The sequence below is a fragment of the Ascidiella aspersa genome, chromosome 9, assembly GCF_963924565.1.
Source record: "Ascidiella aspersa chromosome 9, kaAscAspe10.2, whole genome shotgun sequence".
In the NCBI taxonomy this organism is placed as follows: domain Eukaryota; kingdom Metazoa; phylum Chordata; class Ascidiacea; order Phlebobranchia; family Ascidiidae; genus Ascidiella; species Ascidiella aspersa.
Window position 1 is genome coordinate 20565683 of NC_139455.1, and position 23701 is coordinate 20589383.

Sequence of the window (23701 nt, forward strand, 5' to 3'; positions counted from 1 at the left end):
GAGCCCGAATATTGGGCGGCCTTGACGCAAACGGTGAGAAGGTAAACGCCCATGAGGAAATCCGAAATGGACAGGTTGAGAACAAACAGCGAGTTGTACTGCATCGGGATTGACATCGGCTCGGCTGCCAGGAAGCTCCTCGCCGTGGTGACGAACACCACAATGTTTCCGGCGATCGAAAGCAGCGCCATCAGCCAGAAAATGGCCAGGATTAATTTGTTGCCGATCAGTTCGTACTGGGACGAAAATACGGTGACTTTTTGGCTTTTGGGAGGACACTCGTCGCTGCCGTCAGAACAGTCCCACTTGCCATCCTCGACGTCGCTTATCGGCACCGAAAGCGGCTTTTTATCCAAGCAGTAAAAGCGTTTGTCGGCGCAGCGGGCCTTGGACTCGTCGGCGCCGTTTTCGCAGTCGACTCTACCGTTGCACAACTCGTCCACGTCGATGCTCACCGACACGCCGTTGACGCAGTAAAAGCGCTCGGAGCAGTTCTTCTCCTCGAAGCCGAAGGGACAAGAGGCGTTTTTGATGACATAAGCGGCCGAGTCGTTCTGCCCGTCGCAGTAGCGATCCCCCATCGGGTAATACCAGCGACAGGGATCGTCGCAGAACCACGGCCTGGTCGAGCAGTTCACACATTCGTCGGACATGTCGGCGCACTGAGGCCGTCCGTCGCACATCACGGCTTCGATCCAACCAGGCGCCGCCACGCAACGGATCGTAGCCCTGCCTTTGGTATCGACGCAGCCGACCGTGTTGGTCTTGTCGACGCACTGGTAGCTCCTGTTGCACAGCAGCTCTTCGCTTGGGAGGCAGCCAACAGTTTCGTTGCAGTAGAGTTGGTCAGGATGCTGACAGCGTGTCTTGGACGCCCCCAGCACCTTGTCGCAGATTGTTTGATCGGCACAAAAGCACTCGTCGGAAAGGTCGTAGCAGTCCACCACCCCGTCGCACACCTGTCTGGGCGCTATTATCAGCTTCTTGTCGAAGCATTGGAAGCAGCGCATCGCGCCGTCGACGAAGCACAAGTCCGAGCCGTCTGAGCACTGCGGCAAGTCGTCGTAGAGGTTGAGCTGCGGCAGACTGCAGGTGAAAGTCGAGTACTTGGTGGCGCATTTGAAACCTGGCCCGTAGTGCGTCTCATCGCTAAAGTCGCTGCACTGGCTGTTGCCGTCGCAGAACTGACGAATAATGAGCACGTCCTTGTTTTTGCACAACACTGGCTTGATGCAGCCGGGCTGGCTGGCGGCGGGCGGCGAAGAAATACAGGCCCATTCCGGCGTCTGCTTCCCGATCGTGTTGTTTACGTAGGTCACGGTGAGCACCGGATGGCAGTGGGTCAGCGAGGCGTTCTCAAAATGCAGCATTGCGTTTTTTGCGTGCAAATCCGGACAGCTCATGGCCTTGGTGCTCCAATTGTCGGCACAGTCGTTCATTCCGACCACACAGGGCTCGTCATCGCCGCTGTAGCAGTCTATCTTTCCGTTGTTGACGTCGGAAGTGGAAATACACCCCTTGTCCGAAGTGCAGTTCGAGCTTGCGTTAAATATGCAGCCGCACTTGACCTGGCCGATCAAACACGCACAGCCCTTCTCGTCGCTCCAGTCGCCGCACTCGTTCACGTCGTTACAGAGCTGCCAGGGAAGCACGCATCCGTTGCTGGTGTTGCACGTCTTTTCGACAGCCTCGTAACACGCGCAAGGCGTTTCGATGGGCAGGCAGGTGCAGCCGTATTCGTCGCTCCAGTCGCCGCAGTCGTTGTAGCCGTCGCATTGTTTACTTGCGCTTACGCAGCCGGGCGATCGGCCACAACCCGGGCGACTGCACCGGCACTGGAAGCTGTACTCCGGGCAGGTGCAGTTATTTTCGTCGCTCCAGTCGCCACAGTCGTTTACCAGGTTACAGCGCCTGACGCCGGCCACGCTTTCGGCTTTACAGGAAGACAGCACCGTCGGTCGAACGCTGCAAGCGCAGCGGAAAAAGGCGCAGTCGGTTTCGTCGCTGCCGTCGCCGCAGCCGTCAACGTGATTGCAAACGTAGCCTCCATTCACGGCCAGCGTCCGTCCCGGGCAGGATTCCCCGCATGCGCACACGAAAAGGCTGGCACCATATGTACAGTTGCGCTCGTCGCTACCATCTACACAGTCCTTGTATCCGTCGCACACCCAAGACGACCTAATGCACCAGGTATCCCCAGCGCAGAAGGTCGAATTCGGTTTGGCGCATTTGCAGCCAAAGTTGGGCGCCAGGCACTGACAGGAACGCTCGTCCGAGTGATCCGAGCACTGGTAGACGCCGTCGCAAACCTTGTACGCTGGCAACTTGACGATGTTATTCGTGCAGCTCCGGTTTCGAGAGCAAGCGCACGTGAACAAACTTGGTCGATCATCGCAGCCCGCTTCGTCGCTCCAATCCCCGCAGTCATTGAGCCCGTTGCATTGAGCTCTTTTGTCAACGCATCCCGCCGAAGTCTTGCAGCCCGACCAGTTACAATCGCACGTAAACTGGCTAAAATCGCAAGGACATGCCACCTCGTCGCTCCAGTCGTGGCAGTCGTTTCTTTGGTTGCAAACCTCGACCCAAGCAACGCGTCGAGTACTGGGCGTGACGCATGTGCCGTTCCGCGCGCATGCGCAGTAGAACTGGACCGCTACAAAGTCGCAGTAAAGCTCGTCGCTTCCGTCGGCGCAGTCGTCCCGGCCGTCGCACTTGTTGATCAGCGGAACGCAGCTGATCGGATCCGTGCACTTTCCGTTTGCGTAGCGGCAACCGCACGAAAACTGACCGGCGCATTGGCAGTCGGCCTCGTCGCTTCCGTCGGAACAATCGCTTTTGCCGTCGCAAGTCTGCCGCTGCAAAACGCACACCTCAGGATAGACGCACGTGTTGTTGTCCTGACACGCGCAGCTAAAATACCCAGTATCACAAGTACATCCACGCTCGTCTGTCCCGTCCAAGCAATCCAGCACACCATCACAAATCTCTTTATCGCTGTAGCATCCTCGACCGTAGTAGCAGTGGTGTGTTCTTAGCGGGCAGCCGCACTGGTAAAGGCCAGGCGCGCAGAAGCAGTTCAGCTCGTCGAAACCCTTGAGACAGTCGCCCCCGCCGTCGCAAACCCAGTTCTTAGGGATGATTTCCGCTTTGTAGTTGCCCCTGACGCTGAAGTAGTAGCCGCTGAGGTATTTGGTCCGGGCCGGGCACATGCAGTTCACCATGCTGCTAGCTGGATCCAACCGCACGGCGTTGCACCATTCTGCAAACAAAGTGGTAACCCATTTGTGGAGTTGATTTTTTGTAATACTGCAGTTTATAGGATTGTTATGTGCGACCATTACGACGTATTCTCGTGGGTCGGAATCGGAACTCGGGACTCGAGTAAGACCGCGTAAAACTACCCGAGTCCCGAGTCCGACGTGCGTATGCGCAGTATCAATTTTTATAACTGTTAAGGCGGCAAAATGTAAGTTGTAAAAGTGTAATAGCATATGTGAAATATTTTTAAACCATGTAATGCGTGTGGATCAATTATGACACCAATATGAGTCGATTGCAAAAAATCCACCTTAATTTAGTTGCATAAATGGGTAAAATACAGGCTGTAGAGTCGGGCTGGACTCGGGACTCGACAAAATCTTACATTTGGCCGGAGTCGTACTCGGGTGTATTTTTTTGGCCGGAGTCGAACTCGGGAGTCGGACTCGGGAGTCGAACTCGGGAGTCGGACTCGGGTTGTTTTTAACCGACTCCACAGCCCTGGTTTATATAAGCGTGACTCTTACAGGGGTGCTGTATTCATTACTTGTGTTCTAATACGCCGTGGTGTTATGCGGTTTTGCCCCACCAGTAGATATTACACTTTTTATACGCAAAGCTAAGGAACAGGAATACGTTAAAGTGAAGTTTTGCAATTAGGGACTTGCGATAAAGTTTTTTGTTATGCACGTACTCGAACTTTTGGTTTAAAGGTATACGACTCTCCAAACTGAAACCAGTTGACATCATTACTTTGGTCAAGTAAATCAAATTTTTTTAGGAAAGTCCAATGGCAATATTTTCTAAGGTTTACGGTTTGTTAGGAGGCTTATTGATCTTCGATTTATCTGCTCAAAATTGCTTTTTATACTCAAACTAGAAAACGTTGCTTCAAAACCATATCTCAAAATGTACCAATTAGTTTAGTATGGGATCGGTACCGATACTATAGTCTAATATCGAACGAGTAGCGATACTACCACTTGGTATCGGGTTTTGTTAAATTTGCAATAAGGAGTGTCCGATTTGATCGGAGCTAAATCGATATTTAATACCAAACGGAAAATATCGACAACTGGGTGGAATAATGTTGATTCGAAACGACATTGACAAAAGTATTTCAGCGATGTTTTTTTTACGAAGCAACATTTTGTACTTGGAGATACAATTCTCTAAAAATTGATGGGAGATTAGGATTAACGTGTGTTTTTCTCCACTTTTAATATTGGTCTTACCGGTTACATAGAATCATATTCTTGTTTAGTCAGCAAACTTTTAATAAGCAGACAAAACGAATATATATGATATAATGACGGTTCCGATATTAATATTACGTTCAACGTTCTGTTAGCATCTAGGTTAAAAAACGCCTTGTCGGGTGTAACTGACTGATGCCTAATCCAACCTAAAATGCTAATGATTATCACTTTTGATTTGGTTCAATGTCAAGTACGCTCTCTATTTTTCTGTTTACGATACATGGCTACAAGTCAAACCCCTTAGGGCATAACTGCGGGTTAATATTTCATCCATCGAACTATTTATGTGCTTTGTTGGCAACGACTAATACAGAAAGTCGACACAATAGGCAAAATTATATTTCAAGGGGATGTTGTAACAACGGAAAACCGATTAAAATGACAATCAAAAAACATGTAAATAGCCAAGAGAACGGCTAAAGGTAATATCAACCTACTGTAATATTCAATCCATCCAATTGGCTCACTTCCATCCACGGTAATTTTACTTTCCAACAATATTCCAAGAAGTAAAGCACGGCAAAACGATGGTAGATATTGCCTGAACGAACTAAACGCCGCCTTTTGCATTCCTTTGGTTCAGTCTATTCAGTTTGCTGCATTACAGTTTTCCAAACCTGAAACTACTAATGAAAAGCTTAGGCGCACAGGGAATTTGATATTAAAGGCATTATCCTGTTCAAATAAATGTTATGACATGTTTATGCCTACGGCACTCCAACGATTCCACTTAGGCGAAAAAATAAGCCATTATATAGTCGAATAAAACTCAAACTTTAATTTCTCATTACTTTGCCTACAAACATATGACACTTCTTTTTTTGTTCTAACATCTGTTGAACAATCCACTTGCTTGCTGCCAGTGCCTGTAGCTGCTATACTTCCACCGATGCGGTTCGTTTGGCCAATACAGTGAATTTCAACCTTTTGAGGTTTACGATACTCTCTATAAAATTTGTTTTACATTGAAGAAAGTTGGTTAATTACGAGTTCTCATTAATGTCTTTGCCTCGACCAATCACCTAACTTCTTTATAGGGGAGATTGTAGAAAATTGTTCTTTCAGCTAATGTCTTATTCTGATATAAATTAACTCGGTTTTCGTTGGCTTAAAGCCAGCAAGCAAAGCAGCCAGCTACACCCGTTCTGCTTATTGATTAGACATGACTAATGTATATTCATATAACGCTCTCGCATATACAAGTTGAGAATTTGCATGAAAAAGAAAGGCGATACGGAAAAGCGGAAATGTTTTATAACCCGAAGCCTTTTTTGGCAGCCTGTGACAGCAACGTGTTCACACAGGTGAAATACTTTTATCTGTAACAGAAATATGTGTCACACAAAAACATTTGTCATGTGTGAAAACAGCCCAAGCTTTGTTCTCAGAGTGACAGCGAAAGTTTTCAATAAAAGCGTGAAAAAGTATCAACATAATGCACACTCAATAAACATTTGAAATACTCAATTAAACATCTGAAATACTCAATTAAACATCTGAAATGACCCCAGATGCTACAACATAAATAGCATATTGGCGAACACTGCAAAAGAAGGATATATTGAATTCTGTAGTTACTATTAACTATACAAATGAAAATATTTTTCGTGAAATATTTTTTTAGGTGCAATTTACCAAATTCGTCTATTAAATACGACAATAAACAGGGATAAACATTAAAAATACATTTTCGCGCTTTGCGCAAAATCACTTAACTTAAGCTGCTTGTTAGCGCACCGCTTCGCGTGGAAACAGCAAGTTTCTTTACAATTTAGAAACGTTGCGAGTCACAATGCTTTCCTGCGTTGTACGGTGGGTGAAACTTTATTACATGGCCTTGCCTCTTTATTTATTACCGCGACAATAAATTCAAATACGACGGTACGACGTATTTGGGGAACGATCGACAAATAGATTTTATACAGATGATGCGTACGGCGATATTGTTAAATTTTGGCCAGCTAACATGTTTAAAAAGCAAATGTAATTATTCTCTTTAAATGGTTTAACGCCTGTGGTACACTATACTTCTGCCAATGTTTTACTAAGACGAGCCACTTCGCATAATGAACGTAGCGCGCGTGGGACAATAAAGCGCAGCACGATGCTAGCCGCTTTTTCGCTTGGCGAGCTAAACAAAGCAAGCGATAAGAACGAATTCTGTATTGAAGTTTTTCTGCCGCTAGATAGGAATCGAAACCAACAAACAGCTAAAACGATAACGTCACAACATTTTATGTTTTTTGCCCTCAATCAGAGGCCCTAGGGGTGCAGCCTCATAAACCTCTAACCATAACACCAAACAAAATAACGGCAATAACAAGAAATGACCCGAAAATAAATTTTTGCCCAAGTCTTGTTAGGACACTATAGATTTTACAGCTAGAAATGTGATTTAATTTCTATGTTGATGACGTAACAAAAATGTTGCTTACAAAAAGCACATGGCGCAAACTCGTATCTTAAAGTTTTTGGTAAATGGGTTCTTCCTGTGCTAGATATCTGTTGATTAGTCGGATTAGGAATTTGGGAGCTTATTAATATTACGGTTGTTTGTTTAGTCATTTATTGATAAACTTTAAACTGAAAGTGAAATTTAGCTGTGCATGTTTATATCCAAGTTAATCCTGGATCCCTAACAAGTTTCTAAGTCCAGTACATTAGTTCTGCGCTGGCCTAGACTTGGAAAACGACCGTGTTACGCACCGGCTTCCTGGATAAACACTGCGGCAAGCTTAAAAAGTAAAATGTTTTTCAACTAGCAATTTTACTCATTTAACAGGGAACTTAGTGTAACCATTGTTTCGTCGCTTTACATAGCTTATTGTTAAAATTAAAAAACAAATTCAATGTCTTTATTTTATCCATCATAAACGACGAAGCTTTAACGTAAAAAAGCATAAATATTTATCAAAGCGGAGTTCGATAGTCCCTGGCGATTTAGAATGGCCTAATCTTGCGACTCGAATAGACCCACACAATTGTATACAACACTTACAATCGGGTTGAATGCGAAGCCGATTGGTTATTGGCCGTCGGTGCCGTTGGCGCGTTCGAACTGCGCTTACAGCAAGAACCGATCTTACACAGAGCGCCGCTGATGGTTTCGGAGTAAATCAAAGGGTTCAGGGCGCTGTTGGTCGGCAGTAGGATCCCGGCGCTTATAGCGTACACGACCGGGGGCAAATGCACCCCCGACAGCTGCACAAAGGCCAGGGTGCAGAGCGGAACCCAGCAAGCAAAGTCGGTGAGAATAAGACGCGAAATGCGCGCCTGCATTTTCCTGGCCCGCTTGCTAACGGTGCCAGCCATTCGCACGCTGACGCGGTAGATGGCAAAGTAGCAGACGACCATGTAGAGGAAAAGCACAAAGTTGAGGCTTATTAGGAAGCAGGAGAAAACCCAACCCGCCTCTCCGACGTTGACGAAAATTCGCGGCATGCAAAGACTCGTTTCGCCGTAGTAACCGATGTCGCCCTTGATGGGCAAATAGGGGATCTTGCTTTCGATAAACTGCTTGGTCGCCATCCACGACGAAGCGTTGATTTGCCCCATTCTTAACGCGAGCGCATTCAAGTCGGCTTTTTTCACTTGGTCCGATTTGTAAAAGTAATTGGGGAACCAGACTCCTGACACAAAGTAGCCGGAAGTGGGGAACATTAGCGGAAAAGTGGCAATCAGGGCGGCCAAAATCCAGGACGCAACAACCGCCATTCGTCCCCAAACAATTGTAAGAGTGGAAGTGACGAAAGGTCGTAGAATGGTGACGAGGCGAAACGTGGTCATGGAGCAAAGCCGGCTCGTGCGCCAAGACTTATCGTGAAAGCAGTAAGAGCCCGAATATTGGGCGGCCTTGACGCAAACGGTGAGAAGGTAAACGCCCACGAGGAAATCCGAAATGGACAGGTTGAGAACAAACAGCGAGTTGTACTGCATCGGGATTGACATCGGCTCCGCTGCCAGGAAGCTCCTCGCCGTGGTGACGAACACCACAATGTTTCCGGCGATCGAAAGCAGCGCCATCAGCCAGAAAATGGCCAGGATTAATTTGTTGCCGATCAGTTCGTACTGGGACGAAAATACGGTGACTTTTTGGCTTTTGGGAGGACACTCGTCGCTGCCGTCAGAACAGTCCCACTTGCCATCCTCGACGTCGCTTATCGGCACCGAAAGCGGCTTTTTATCCAAGCAGTAAAAGCGTTTGTCGGCGCAGCGGGCCTTGGACTCGTCGGCGCCGTTTTCGCAGTCGACTCTACCGTTGCACAACTCGTCCACGTCGATGCTCACCGACACGCCGTTGACGCAGTAAAAGCGCTCGGAGCAGTTCTTCTCCTCGAAGCCGAAGGGACAAGAGGCGTTTTTGATGACATAAGCGACCGAGTCGTTCTGTCCGTCGCAGTAGCGATCCCCCATCGGGTAATACAAGCGACAGGGATCGTCGCAGAACCACGGCCTGGTCGAGCAGTTCACACATTCGTCGGACATGTCGGCGCACTGAGGCCGTCCGTCGCACATCACGGCTTCGATCCAACCAGGCGCCGCCACGCAACGGATCGTAGCCCTGCCTTTGGTATCGACGCAGCCGACCGTGTTGGTTTTGTCGACGCACTGGTAGCTCCTGTTGCACAGCAGCTCTTCGCTTGGGAGGCAGCCAACAGTTTCGTTGCAGTAGAGTTGGTCAGGATGCTGACAGCGTGTCTTGGACGTCCCCAGCACCTTGTCACAGATTGTTTGATCGGCACAAAAGCACTCGTCGGAAAGGTCGTAGCAATCCACCACCCCGTCGCACACCTGTCTGGGCGCTATTATCAGCTTCTTGTCGAAGCATTGGAAGCAGCGCATCGCGCCGTCGACGAAGCACAAGTCCGAGCCGTCCGAGCACTGCGGCAAGTCGTCGTAGAGGTTGAGCTGCGGCAGGCTGCAGGTAAAAGTCGAGTACTTGGTGGCGCATTTGAAACCCGGCCCGTAGTGCGTCTCATCGCTAAAGTCGCTGCACTGGCTGTTGCCGTCGCAGAACTGACGAATAATGAGCACCTCCTTGTTTTTGCACAACACTGGCTTGATGCAGCCGGGCTGGCTGGCGGCGGGCGGCGAAGAAATACAGGCCCATTCCGGCGTCTGCTTCCCGATCGTGTTGTTTACGTAGGTCACGGTGAGCACTCGATAGCAGTGGGTCAGGGAGGCGTTCTCAAAATGCAGCATTGCGTTTTTTGCGTGCAAATCCGGACAGCTCATGGCCTTGGTGCTCCAATTGTCGGCGCAGTTGTTCATTCCGACCACACAGGGCTCGTCATCGCCGCTGTAGCAGTCTATCATTCCGTTGTTGACGTCGGAAGTGGAAATACACCCCTTGTCCGAAGTGCAGTTCGAGCTTGCGTCAAATATGCAGCCGCACTTGACCTGGCCGATCAAGCACGCACAGCCCTTTTCGTCGCTCCAGTCGCCGCACTCGTTCACGTCGTTACAGAGCTGCCAGGGAAGCATGCATCCGTTGCTGGTGTTGCACGTCTTTTCGACAGCCTCGTAACACGCGCAAGGCGTTTCGATGGGCAGGCAGGTGCAGCCGTATTCGTCGCTCCAGTCGCCGCAGTCATTGTAGCCGTCGCATTGTTTACTTGCGCTTACACAGCCGGGCGATTGACCGCAACCCGGGCGACTGCACCGGCACTGGAAGCTGTACGCCGGGCAGGTGCAGTTGTTTTCGTCGCTCCAGTCGCCACAGTCGTTTACCAGGTCACAGCGCCTGACGCCGGCCACGCTTTCGGCTTTACAGGAAGACAGCACCGCCGGTCGAACGCTGCAAGCGCAGCGGAAAAAGTCGCAGTCGGTTTCGTCGCTGCCGTCGCCGCAGCCGTCTACGTGATTGCAAACGTAGCCTTCATTCACGGCCAGCGTCCGTCCCGGGCAGGATTCCCCGCATGCGCACACGAAAAGGCTTGCACCATATGTACAGTTGCGCTCGTCGCTACCATCTACACAGTCCTTGTATCCGTCGCACACCCAAGACGACCTAATGCACCAGGTATCCCCAGCGCAAAAGGTCGAATTCGGTTTGGCGCATTTGCAGCCAAAGTTGGGCGCCAGGCACTGACAGGAACGCTCGTCCGAGTGATCCGAGCACTGGTAGACGCCGTCACAAACCTCGTACGCTGGCAACTTGATGATGTTATTCGTGCAGCTTCGGTTTCGAGAGCAAGTGCACGTGAACAAACTTGGTCGATCATCGCAGCCCGCTTCGTCGCTCCAATCCCCGCAGTCATTGAGCCCGTTGCATTGAGCTCTTTTGTCAACGCATCCCGCCGAAGTCTTGCAGCCCGACCAGTTACAATCGCACGTAAACTGGCTCAAACCGCAAGGACATGCCACCTCGTCGCTCCAGTCGCCGCAGTCGTTTCTTTGGTTGCAAACCTCGACCCAAGCAACGCGTCGAGTACTGGGCGTGACGCATGTGCCGTTCCGCGCGCATGCGCAGTAGAACTGGACCGCAACAAAGTCGCAGTAAAGCTCGTCGCTTCCGTCGGCGCAGTCGTCCCGGCCGTCGCACTTGTTGATCAGCGGAACGCAGCTGATCGGATCCGTGCACTTTCCGTTTGCGTAGCGGCAACCGCACGAAAACTGACCGGCGCATTGGCAGTCGGCCTCATCGCTTCCGTCGGAACAATCGCTTTTGCCGTCGCAGGTCTGCCGCTGCAGAACGCACACCTCAGGGTAGACGCACGTGTTGTTGTCCTGACACGCGCAGCTAAAATACCCAGTATCACAAGTACATCCACGCTCGTCTGTCCCGTCCAAGCAATCCAGCACACCATCACAAATCTCTTTATCGCTGTAGCATCCTCTACCGTAGTAGCAGTGCTGTGTTCTCAGCGGGCAGCCGCACTGGTAAAGGCCAGGCGCGCAGAAGCAGTTCAGCTCGTCGAAACCCTTGAGACAGTCGCCCCCGCCGTCGCAAACCCAGTTCTTAGGGATGTTTTCCGCTTTGTAGTTGCCCCTGACGCTGAAGTAGTAGCCGCTGAGGTATTTGGTCCGGGCCGGGCACATGCAGTTCACCATGCTGCTAGCTGGATCCAACCGCACGGCGTTGCACCATTCTGCAAACAAAGTGGTAACCCATTTGTGGAGTTGATTTTTTGTAATACTGCAGTTTATAGGATTGTTATGTGCGACCATTACGACGTATTCTCGTGGGTCGGAATCTGAACTCGGGACTCGAGTAAGACCACGTAAAACTACCCGAGTCCCGAGTCCGACGTGCGTATGCGCAGTATCAATTTTTATAACTGTTAAGGCGGCAAAATGTAAGTTGTAAAAGTGTAATAGCATATGAGAAATATTTTCAATAATGACACCAATATGAGTGGATTGCAAAAAATCCACCTTAATTTAGTTGCGTAAATGGGTAAAATACAGGCTGTAGAGTCGGAACTGGACTCGGGACTCGACAAAATCTTACATTTGACCGGAGTCGGACTTGGGTGTATTTTTTTTGCCGGAGTCGGACTAGGGAGTCGGACTCGGGTTGTTTTTAAGCGACTCCACCGCCCTGGTGTATATAAACGTGACTCTTACAGGGGTGCTGCATTCATTACTTGTGTTCTAATACGCCGTGGTGTTTAGCGTGCGATGCTGCCCCACCAGTAGATATTACACCTTTTACACGCAAAGCTACGGAACAGGAATTCGTTAAAGTGAAATTTTGCAATTAGGGACTTGCGATAAAGTTTTTTGTTATGCACGTACTCGAACTTTTGGTTTAAAGGTATACGACTCTCCAAACTGAAACCAGTTGTCATCATTACTTTGGTCAAGTAAATCAAATTTTTTTAGGAAAGTCCAATGGCAATATTTTCTAAGGTTTACGGTTTGTTAGGAGGCTTATTGATCTTCGATTTATCTGTTAAATTTTCCCCCAAAATTGCTTTTTATACTCAAACTAAAAAACGTTGCTTCAAAACCATATCTCAAAATGTACCAATTAGTTTAGTATGGGATCGGCACCGATACTATAGTCTAATATCGAACGAGTAGCGATACTACCACTTGGTATCGGGTTTTGGAAAATTTGTAATAAGGAGTGTCTGATTTTATCGGAGCTAAATCGATATTCAATACCAAATGGAAAATATCGACAAATGGGTGGAATAACGTTGATTCGATACGACATTGGCAAAGGTATTTCAGCAATGATTTTTTTTTTTTTTACAAAGAAACATTTTGTACTTTGGAGATACAATTCTCTAAAAATTGATGGGAGATTAGGATTAACGTGTTTTTTTTTTGTTTTTTTTTCACTTTAATATTGGTCTTACTGGTTACATAGAATGATATTTTGTTAGTCAGCAAACTTTTAATAAGCAGATAAAACGAATATATATGATATAATTACGGTTCCTATATTAATATTACGTTCTGTTAGCATCTAGGTTGGAAAACGCCTTGTCAGGTGTGTGGGTTTTAAGCACAATGAAAGAATATTTATTGCAAATATAGAAACGACAATCAGTACTTACAGGTACAGTACTTACGATATACGTATAATAATTACCTCCGTAACGTACGCGATCTGGACTCCACAATGAACAGTAAGCACCGCTCAACTAACGATTTACAACATTTCTTATATAGCCTACATCGGACAGATGTGAGTAATTACTAATTCGTTAGAAAACGCGACACACAACACCTTAGGAAGTCGGCCATACGACCAACGAAATTACAATACGCGACGGGAAATTAGAGTGACAGCATGAGCGATTCCGCCGACAGGCTGTTTACAGGCGGCCAGAGTTGATGGGGTCACAGAGTTCCAAACAATCCGCTACAATTCACTCTCCCTGCCTTTAAGTCAAAAGGTCCGAACAAACTTCATCTTCGTGGTGTTCCTCCTGCATGTCATTGTTCATTGGATAATAGTGTCCTCCTTGTCGGCCGGCTTCTTGTAGCACAAGTCAGGAGCGGTGGCGACCTCCGAAACATAGATGACTGTTGTCCAACGATGAAAAAGCTCGCTTCGTACAAAGAATACCTCCGTAATCGAGCTGGTACTTTGTTGCTAAACGATCTGTGTAAAAATACTTACACCGGCGTTTAACAAACATGCGAATACAAGAAATGTACAGCCTACAATGCAGAAATAGAGCCGTAAAAATTGTAATTTACTGTTCAAAGGAAAAACCGTCAGTCAAATGCCTATAGAACCTATCGTTCTAGAATACCGAAATCAAGGAAGTTAAAGGTGCTAATCTTTGAAACTCGAAAACAAAATTAACGCCATGCCCATTTTAAAAGTAATCCCTAAATGACAGACACTTTAACCTTGGCGTAAAGGTTAAACTAAAAAGTTACACTATTGCAAGCTTGTAACTATTGCAAGCTTGTAACCCAAATGGACATGCGACGGTACCTCAGCCGTCAGTAAGGTAAAAAGGCATCACGTGGCCTTGAAAACATCGGGAACTATGCCCGGAATACAAACAAAACGGTCAGGTATTTTAGGTGTGATATCTCTGATCAAACACCGTAAACCATATAGGACCAGACTGCAGGTTAGCTGCAAACGGAAATGGCACTTTAGAAGGCACAACTTCTGGAAGTGTAAGAGATAAATTTATCTGTTCATAGGCTTAGAGAATAGTTTACGAGAGAAGAATATTCTCTTGCGTAAAGTTTCACCTTTAACTTAACAAAAAGAAACGTAATTTTGCAAATGACTGAACAACTATGCCGTAAATTTAGTTTAGCTCAAACTTGGTTTTAAATCTGCATTGATCGACCGATATGACAACATTAAAACGTGCTCATAATTTAGCAACAACATACTTACAATGGCGGCGGCTTAGAGAGAAAAACAGGCGTGTTGCGTAAAAAATTAAACAAAGCATGTATCAATATCTGGCAATTCATAGCGCGCACAAAAATTACGAATAAACTATAGCTGCCATCCTACGTAATGAACCTATTGGTATAAAACAATTTGATTGGTGTAAGGCCCATCCCTGCGTTAGCGATGACCTTAAGCAATATGCGCCAAAAATTACCCAAAAACGCTCACAAAACGTCTATCATAAAAACTAGCAAGAGGCTGAGAATAAGGGGAAACAAAGTTTAGGAAAGTCGAAGGTTAGAATAGTAATAGGCCGAATATAGATAAGGTAAAGTGAAGTTATGAAAGCTTACTAGATTATCATCAGGTGTAAACGTCGTAGGAAAGTGCTGCTTCCTTCGCAACAAATACGAACGGTTTTCTTGCAAGCAGTTAAGTCGGGCGGACGTTTCCAAGCACCGTAAAACTCAGCAACATCATATGGTCGGCAAGAAATCCTGTCTGATAAGATTATAGATAAGCATAGGTGTAAAAGATAGGTTTCGAGTACCTTTAGAATAGAAATTGACGTAGAATTGCATGACGTCATAGATGTGTCGAATGTAGCAGATCGAATAAACTCGCGTTGTTGACGAGGCGTCGCATCTACAGTTGAAAGTTTGCTGCTGGGCGTTGCTGCAACAGACTGCAAAGATTTAAACGGAACAATAATAGGTTTTGCCGTGCTGCAAAACGACGAAGAAGCGGCTTCGAAAGTTGAATTTGGTTGGTCGTTGTCAAACTGCAGGTCAGCTGAAAGAGAAGCTGCAGGTTGAGAAACAGAATCGTTAGACGAGATTGGCACTGCAATCGGTGGAACAACTTGAACCGATGGCATTAGAATATCATTTTCTCTAGATTTCTTACGAAAAAACAAGTTTACGAAAAAGAAACGAAAAAACAAGTTTAGGAAGAGAGCTAATACCTATAGTTGCGGTCGACGAAGCTTGATAGAAACGTTCGAATTCATGCCCCTATCACCCGGAAAACTTTTACCTTTCTTAATATTACCTAGCATGGCAGCTAGACGCGTTGACGTTTTGTTGTTGCAAGCTTTAAGTTTGCTTGAAACCTTTGAAAAGAATGCAGAAAAATTATTCTTCGACATAACGATTTAAAAAAGAATAACACACGGAAAATAAGACTAAAAAAGGGTGCAAAAGCGTAGGTTACAAATAGATTTAAATCAACACAATTGGTTAATATTAATTATTTTAGAATATTAGTTAGTCAGAAGGTATATGCGTGTTCAGTACCACTAGGGCGTCTCCAATTTGTGGGGCGCAGCCACAATGGAATAATGTTTATTGCAAATATACAAACGACAATCAGTACTTACAGGTACTTACGATATACGTACAATAATTACCTCCGTAACGTACGCGATCTGGACTCCACAATGAACAGTAAGCACCGCTCAACTAACGATTTACAACATTTCTTATATAGCCTACATCGGACAGATGTGAGTAATTACTAATTCGTTAGAAAACGCGACACACAACACCTTAGGAAGTGACAGCATGAGCGCTTCAGCCGACAGGCTGTTTACAAGCGGCCAGAGTTGATGGGGTCACAGAGTTCCAAAGAATCCGCTACAGGTGTAACTGACTGATGCCTAATCCAACCTAAAATGCTAATGATTATCACTTTTTTTTGGTTCAATGTATAATGCGCTCTATTTTTCTGTTTACGATACATGGCTTAAAGTCAAACCCCTTAGGGCATAACTGCGAGTTAATATTTCATCCATCGAACTATTTATGTGCTTTGTTGGCAACGACTAATACAGAAAGTCGACACAAAGGGCAAAACTATATTTCAAGGGGGTGTTGTAACAACGGAAAACCGATTAAAATGACAACAAAACCATGTAAAAAGCCAAGTAAACGACTAAAGACAAATCCAACCTACTGTAATATTCAATCCATCCAATTGGCTCACTTCCATCCACGGTAATTCTACTTTCCAACAATATTCCAAGAAGTAAAGCACGGCAAAACGATGGTAGATATTGCCTGAACGAACTAAACGCCGCCTTTTGCATTCCTTTGGTTCAGTCTATTCAGTTTGCTGCATCACAGTTTTCCAAACCTGAAACTACAATTGAAAAGCTTAGGCGCACAGGGAATTGGATATTAAAGGCTTTATCCTGTTCAAATAAATGTTATGACATATTTATGCCAACGGCACTACAACGATTCCACTTAGGCGAAAAAATAAGCCATTGTATATAGTCGAATAAAACTCAAACTTTTATTCCTCATTACTTTGCCTACAAACCTATGACATTTAGTTCTAACATTTGTTGAACATGAAGCATGCGGGTTTAATTACAAGTCTCATTAAACTAATTTGCCTCAATCAATCAACCTCGCTATTTCTTCAATAAGCATTGCTGTAGTCTGATTACAAATCCACACAGTTTGTGTTGGCTATTATGGGCAAACCGGCAAATGCCGGCAAGCACAACCACTCACTGTATTGTCTAGACAAGACTGGATATATATTGATATAACGCGCTGCTTATAACAAGGTGAAAATTTGCATGACAAATTGCGACATTTTACAGCAGCTTACTTCTCAAAAAGGAGCGGAAGTTTTTACCTGGCGATTACTCACTGTGAAACGTGCCGAGAGACATTTCACAGGCGGCGAAAAGCGGAAATAATAAGTCATAATATACATTAGTCATATGTGAAAGAACCTGGACTCCCGGGTCTCAAGCGGCAGCAGATACAGAGAATGCTTTTAGTAAAAGGCGAGCAAGAATGACAAAATCATAATCATAACATATTTGATAAATGCACAGATTCTATAAACGTTTAAAATATTCAATTAACCTCTAAATTGACCCCTGTCGCTACAAACAATCCACTTGCTTGCTGCCAGTGCCTGTAGCTACTATACTTCCACCAATGTGGTTCGTTTGGCCAACACAGTGAATTTCAACCTTTTGAGGTTTACGATACTCTTTATAAAACACAAACAGTTTGAGATATAACCTTACTGGCAATGTCGCTAAGTGGTTAACTGTAATGTCACGATATAGGCTAATAACTTAATCGCATCAACTGTACACAAGATAAAAAAAACATTCTGGATTTGTTGCACTACAATTGTACATAAAACGATTGAACCAAAAACCTCACTAGTAGAGAAAAATTGCAACCAAAATATTTCTCGGCACTCTTACGCGTTAGAAACACCACACTGATTTAAAAACATTGAGACAATTCATTTAAAACAGCGTGAGGCGAAGTCTCATACAAAACCGCTTCACCGAAAAACTTCTTCACAACTACAAGGGAACAAAGTTCTACACTTTATCCCATCTGATAAAGTTTCGGAATAGAGTATGCTAAACTCCCATATTAACCGCCTTTTCTCTACTATTGTTTTAAAATCAGGATACGGCCTAAAACGTGCTTTAAAGTTCTAAAACGCTGGTAGAGTGTTGGTTTAACGATGATTTGCTAAACGTCATAAGCGAAATTAAAAAGCCCGTCACACAATGCCATTTCGGCCCAATTCATTTAAGTCTGAAAAATGTACAGATGTACCCAGCGTAGCGGGCAAAAACTTTCAAATAATTTGCTAGGATTTTGCTAATTGGTTTTCTCTAATGTCTTGATAAACTAACTTAAAACCATACACTTTAACTGTACACAAGGTAGAAAAAACATTCTGCTTTTTTGCACCACAATTGTACATAAAACTAATTGTATTAAAAACCTCACCAATGTGCGATATAAAGAGCGCGATAACGTTAAAATTTTACTAGACGTGTGTGCGAAACAAACCACCCTGAAATGTAGGTAAAAACAACCCTTAAAGTCTGTAAAAAAACAATGCTGAAATGTCGGTAAAAAATGCTCTAAAATGTCGGTAAAAACAACCCTGAAATGTAGGTGAAAAACAATCCTGAAATGTAGGTAACAAACAACCCTGAAATGTAGGTAAAACAACCCTGAAATGTAGGTAAAACTACCTTGAAATGTAGTCAAAACACCCCTAAAATGTCGGTAAACAACCCCGAAGTGTTTCGGAAAACCAACCTTGAAATGTCGGTGAAAAAACTACACTGAAGGCTTGAATCGTGCTCAGGATGAACGGCGTCGCATTTGCGTCGCTCGGAGCTCAGATCGGAAGCGTCTTGTCGCCATTGCTGATCGCTCTTGAAGACTACATCTCGTGGCTCCCGAACGTGATCTTCGGAGTGGCATCCTTGCTGGCCGGAGGACTCTCCCTCTGTCTTCCGGAAACCAACGGGATCGACATGCTTGAAAGCATTGAGGACGCTGAGCTCTTCTACAAGAACAGAAAGACACTTCCCAGTAAAACGTGAGCTGATTGTGTTTTGTTGTTATCACCACACTATACTCTTGTGCAGCTGGAAACATATGCTAACTGATCAACTTTACTTAATGGTGGAAGTTTGCAAATCAGCAACAGAGTTGGATCAATTGTTGGTTAATTTGTAATTCAAATTGATGTTACAGGGTTTAATGTAATTGTAGTGTAATTGAGGCATTTTCATTCTTTGTAATTCGAATTGTAATCGTAATTTGCTAAAATTTTGGTTTAATACATTAATATTGAGAAAATTAAGGTTTCAATTAATTGTAATTGTAATTGTAATTTAATATTAAACATTTAAGGAAGTAATTGCAATTTTAATTGCAATTCAAATCAATTAATGTAATTGAACCAACTTTGGTGTTAAATAATTGCTGCAGTTGCTTCTTAAGATTACACGAATTAGGACGCAATTTGCGACGAAAAAATTACGACGTAACTTGTTAAAATTAGTACATAACTTGTGACCAAACAAAATCCTATATATCGTTATAGAGGTGATCCCATATTGCCGACACCCAGCTACACAATTATTTACATATTTTAAACACAACAGGCTATATAAACGTGTATAGTTTCTTACGGCACAGAGGCATTATGAAGCAGATAATTCTTACAAAGGTTGTTCTCGAGTGAACTCGTGCGCAAATAAGCACATGAAATAAAAAGTGGGTTTGTTTGATTTTAAATGGCAAAGGTTTTACTAGAGAGAAATATTTTGCGCAGCAGTAGTTTAGCATATTGCTCAATATACAATGGTGTTAAATTTTTGAACAGGAACCACGTAAAAAGTACTGGTTTAGAAGGTTTGCGAGGCTTTTTCTTTCTTTGGTACAATGGTTAAGTTCCACGGTATAGATCAGTTTTCCCAACCTTTTTGTACTAGCGCCGCCTTTGGCCGACAGCTTTTTGTAACGTCCCTCCTGATACAACAAACCCGGGGATTGATTTGCAATGCTTAATTGGGAGGTAGCATAAAAACATCGAATTAAAATTCAGAAAACTACTGTCAACAAAATTCACGCGTATAGATTAAAAAATGCGTCTGTCTAGTTTAAACTGAGAAGCAAATTTTTACGAAAACGCTATATAAAACTCTTTTAAAGAACTAAAGCTAACTGTAACATATGTCACCAAAAGCCAATCAAGATTGGCACGAAGCCGAAAGTCCATTCACATTTAGTCTAAATTGGCAAAAATAGATTTTCTTTTTGACCGGTAGGAGCATGACCGGTAATTTATTATTGATGAATATTACGTTTTATTATATATCTTTCACAAACAAAGTGATAATTTAGAAGCTAACATATACTTATAGCAAAGTATTTCTGAGTCGTATAATTTTAACAAATCCTAAACAAATAATTTCAATCGAGTTTAAAAACATGCAGCTAATTTGTCGTTGACAAAGTGACATCAATTTTTTGCTCCATGTTATAGCTAAAGTATCACCTGGTTAGCCTATGAATCATTTCCCACTTACTTTTGATAACGTGCTAACAAAAAATCATCGCCAAAAAAATAAAAGTTTAAAAATATAGAATCGTGACACTAAGTTATATTTTCAGGTCCCAAGAGACATATGAAAACCCTGCGTTCCAAACCAAGTTGTGAATGCTACATTTTAAAAGGCGACCATGTTCCTGTCAAGAGATTATTCTTTTAATTTATCGCTGTAGATTTATAAGGAGGTTTTAAATTGTTTATTAATTTTGTTTTAAACACGGCCGTTAGTTTGACCATTCGGTCTCTAAAATCATTATGTCCGAGTAGGTGCTGTATCGCTTGTACGTTAGTCCCTAGTAAAGTACTCTGATGCTGTTGTACAGGTTGTGCTGTACCCACTCGTATTGTAATTAATGCTCTATCTATCTTGACATAGAGGATTCACATCAAGTATTCCATTAATGCCTCAGCATTTTTCTCCTTTTTTACATACACATAAACATATTACTTTTACAAGTCAACATATTACTATATATATTTTTGCATTACTTATATATTTTAAAAATATTTAGGCAAAGAAAATGTATATGAACTTCTTTTTACCAATAACTTTTTCATATATCACCTCTTTTTTTTTTCGTTTTTATTTAGGTTCCTCTTTGGTCCTGTAGAAATTTGTTTTTTAGATTTGTCAAAATAAATTGCCCTATTCTGTTAATTTTAATAACTGAATATAAAACGTCCACAGATCCGTGGCACTATACATGATGACGTTCGTATTAAAAAAAATAGTCACTCATAAAACGCAGGAAAGGAAAACTTATTTGCTTTAGGGACAGACATGCGTAGGCTATACTCTAGGATATTTCAACGCTAATCGCTTTGTATTGTGCTCATTTAGCTATTGAATTGCGCCAAAAAAAGGCATAACCACACCCAAACAAGGTGTGGTCATAGATTATATTTTTATCTTCCTTAAAAGCGAAAAAGCTTGGTCATAAAACAATCCACCAAGGTACATTTCATAGAAAAAAAAGTTAACGTTTAAATGTATAAATATTTTTAAAAAATCGTCTAATATTTCGCCAATAAGGCAGCTCTTATGTTGTCTGATATCATAAGTTGGACATTTGGCAGTCATTGTTTTATTTTTTTAATAGATAACTACGAAACTTAGGCATACTGACAATATGGAAATGGTTTTATTTGTATTTATAAACGAACTGCAACCTATAGCTGTGATTTATATTGATCCTTCACAATTAAATGAAATATTGAAAAGAAAAAACGTGATTCAAGTTGTTGATTTTTCCCAATACTGTTGGTGAACTGATGAAAGCTTTAAACAAATATTACAGCCAGAAGGCTTAATCCGAATTACAAAATGGGTTATCGCGATCTGATAAGACCATTAAATCCACAAAGCATTGTTCTGTAAAAACTTCAACCACACTATAAACTGATTTATAATACACTACAAGGGAACAACACCCATTCTAAAACCGAAAACATATTGACATTGGATCAGGGCAATTGCAGTGTTGTAGCGTCTCAAGTCATTGACTTGACTTAAGTGCACTTAAGAACCGCTTTCAAATGACTTCCCTTGACTTATGTCCTTTGACCAAAATGACTTGACTTGACTTGAGTATTATGGACAAATGACTTGACTTGGACTTGTTAACCAATTTTAATGGTTTAACAGTTTACTTTTATGTCAATGACATTATACTTGAAATTGAATTTCTCTCATAATGACTTGACTTGACTTGAGTATTATGGACAAATGACTTGACTTGGACTTGTTAACCAATTTTAATGGTTTAACAGTTTACTTTTATGTCAATGACATTATACTTGAAATTGAATTTCTCTCATAATGACTTGACTGGGACTTGACGTCGGCAACCAATGACTTAGTGGGACTTGACTTGTTATTTTTGCAAAAGACTTGACCTGTACTTAAGTTATTTCCCAAATGACTTGGCTGGGACTTAAGTCATTTCAAAATGACCTTTACAACACTGGGTAATTGTGCTCTATATTTGATTTCACGCCAACATTCTCACTTGAAGGGAGGGCAGAAGAATCAACGAAGGGCAGCGGAATTAACTTTATTCGACTAATAACCTGATCTAGAAGCTTAAAAGTTATCTCCCTACAATCTTGCAATCTACGAATTGCATATACCATCTTGTTTCTTTTGACACAAATTTTTGACGTGCTTGTATCAAAATTGGTTTAATATTGTTTTTCAGGATTTGTTATTAATGTTGTACTGTAGGTTTAATGCTGTTTTAGAATTTAACAAGAATTTATTGTAAATGCACCGACTTGTCAGTTGACTAAAGCAGCTTGTTCGCTTTTCAACTAATTATTCATAATAAACAGTTTTTCTAAATAAAATGAAACAAAGATTTGTCAAATTGAAAGTTATTCTTTTGTTGTGGCATCACATAGTTATAAACAATCCGTAAACAGACGTCGTTCTGACTGCTGGTGACCTATTTTCTAATTTTTTCCCATGATGTTTCCATTTAAAAAAAGTAGAATTCGTGCGTGCGCTTTCTAACCGGTGGTAATCAGGGCACTGATATGCCATGGAAAGAGGTTGGGTGCGCCGCAGGCAAATATAAACATTACTAGTATAAAAAAATTATTTTTATCGTTTTCTTCTTTACAGATTTTGAATTAAATAAACAAATAAATAACGCCTAAGTAAAAACACCAAACATTCAAGAGAAACACCGGCACAACTCAAACATTTAACGCTTACTTATCGCGCCAGGAGCGCCTCAATGACGTAAAACAGTTTAGAAATGCTAATTTAGGCTAATGGCCCTGGCAGATTGCACAAAATGTACCTTAACTTGGCCCAAATTATGGCATGACAAGTTGCGCATTACTTCACCTAAGTTGAATAAAAAAGTTCCTTGAAATATGCTATAATCATGAGTGTTTAATTTTGAGCATTTCAGGTAGGCCTATCTAAAAATATTGGCAATTATTCCCATTTAAAAGGAATATTGTAAAAAAAAATTAAACGGAAACGATGATAGCAGCCTTGCACTAAAATATAAAAAAGAGCTGGTTTTGTCAAAGGGTTCATTCTTTTTAATATTACTAAGTGGTCGAATTCGTTCTTGTAGTGGATATTTTCATGATTTTCAGATTCCAATATATTGCAGTTCGGCTCATTTTTGTATTGAAGCCCTATGCCAAGGGTGGCTAACACGCGGCTCGCTTGGCGCATACGGCTATTCACCCAGTTTTATGCGGCTTTTGCGTTCATGTTCCACTTATGATATCTTGGAATGTGTCGATTTCGTTTGGCAAAGTTTTAAGGCCATGTATTGTTAGTAACACTTTTGAAACATGATAAACGCAAAACGTATGATTTTTGCACTTCGCAGAATAGGCATAAAGCTGTGAGTCGATGAATCTCAAGTTATTTGTTCACATCATCTTGATAAATTACGATATATTGATAAATGTCTATTGTTTGAACCATGCGTCA

The 23701-nt window shown here is 43.0% G+C and overlaps 1 protein-coding gene across 1 annotated transcript in view; it reads left to right on the forward strand.

Annotated features, from left to right (window-relative positions):
- LOC146133520 (organic cation transporter protein-like) overlaps positions 1–18727 on the forward strand; it is a 43300-nt gene extending 24573 nt beyond the window's left edge. Inside the window, exon 13 of the mRNA XM_083397774.1 lies at positions 18487–18727. Within this exon, the coding sequence (XP_083253900.1) occupies positions 18487–18727 (241 nt within the window). The remainder of the gene's footprint in view (positions 1–18486) is intronic.
- The last annotated feature ends 4974 nt before the right edge of the window (positions 18728–23701 follow it).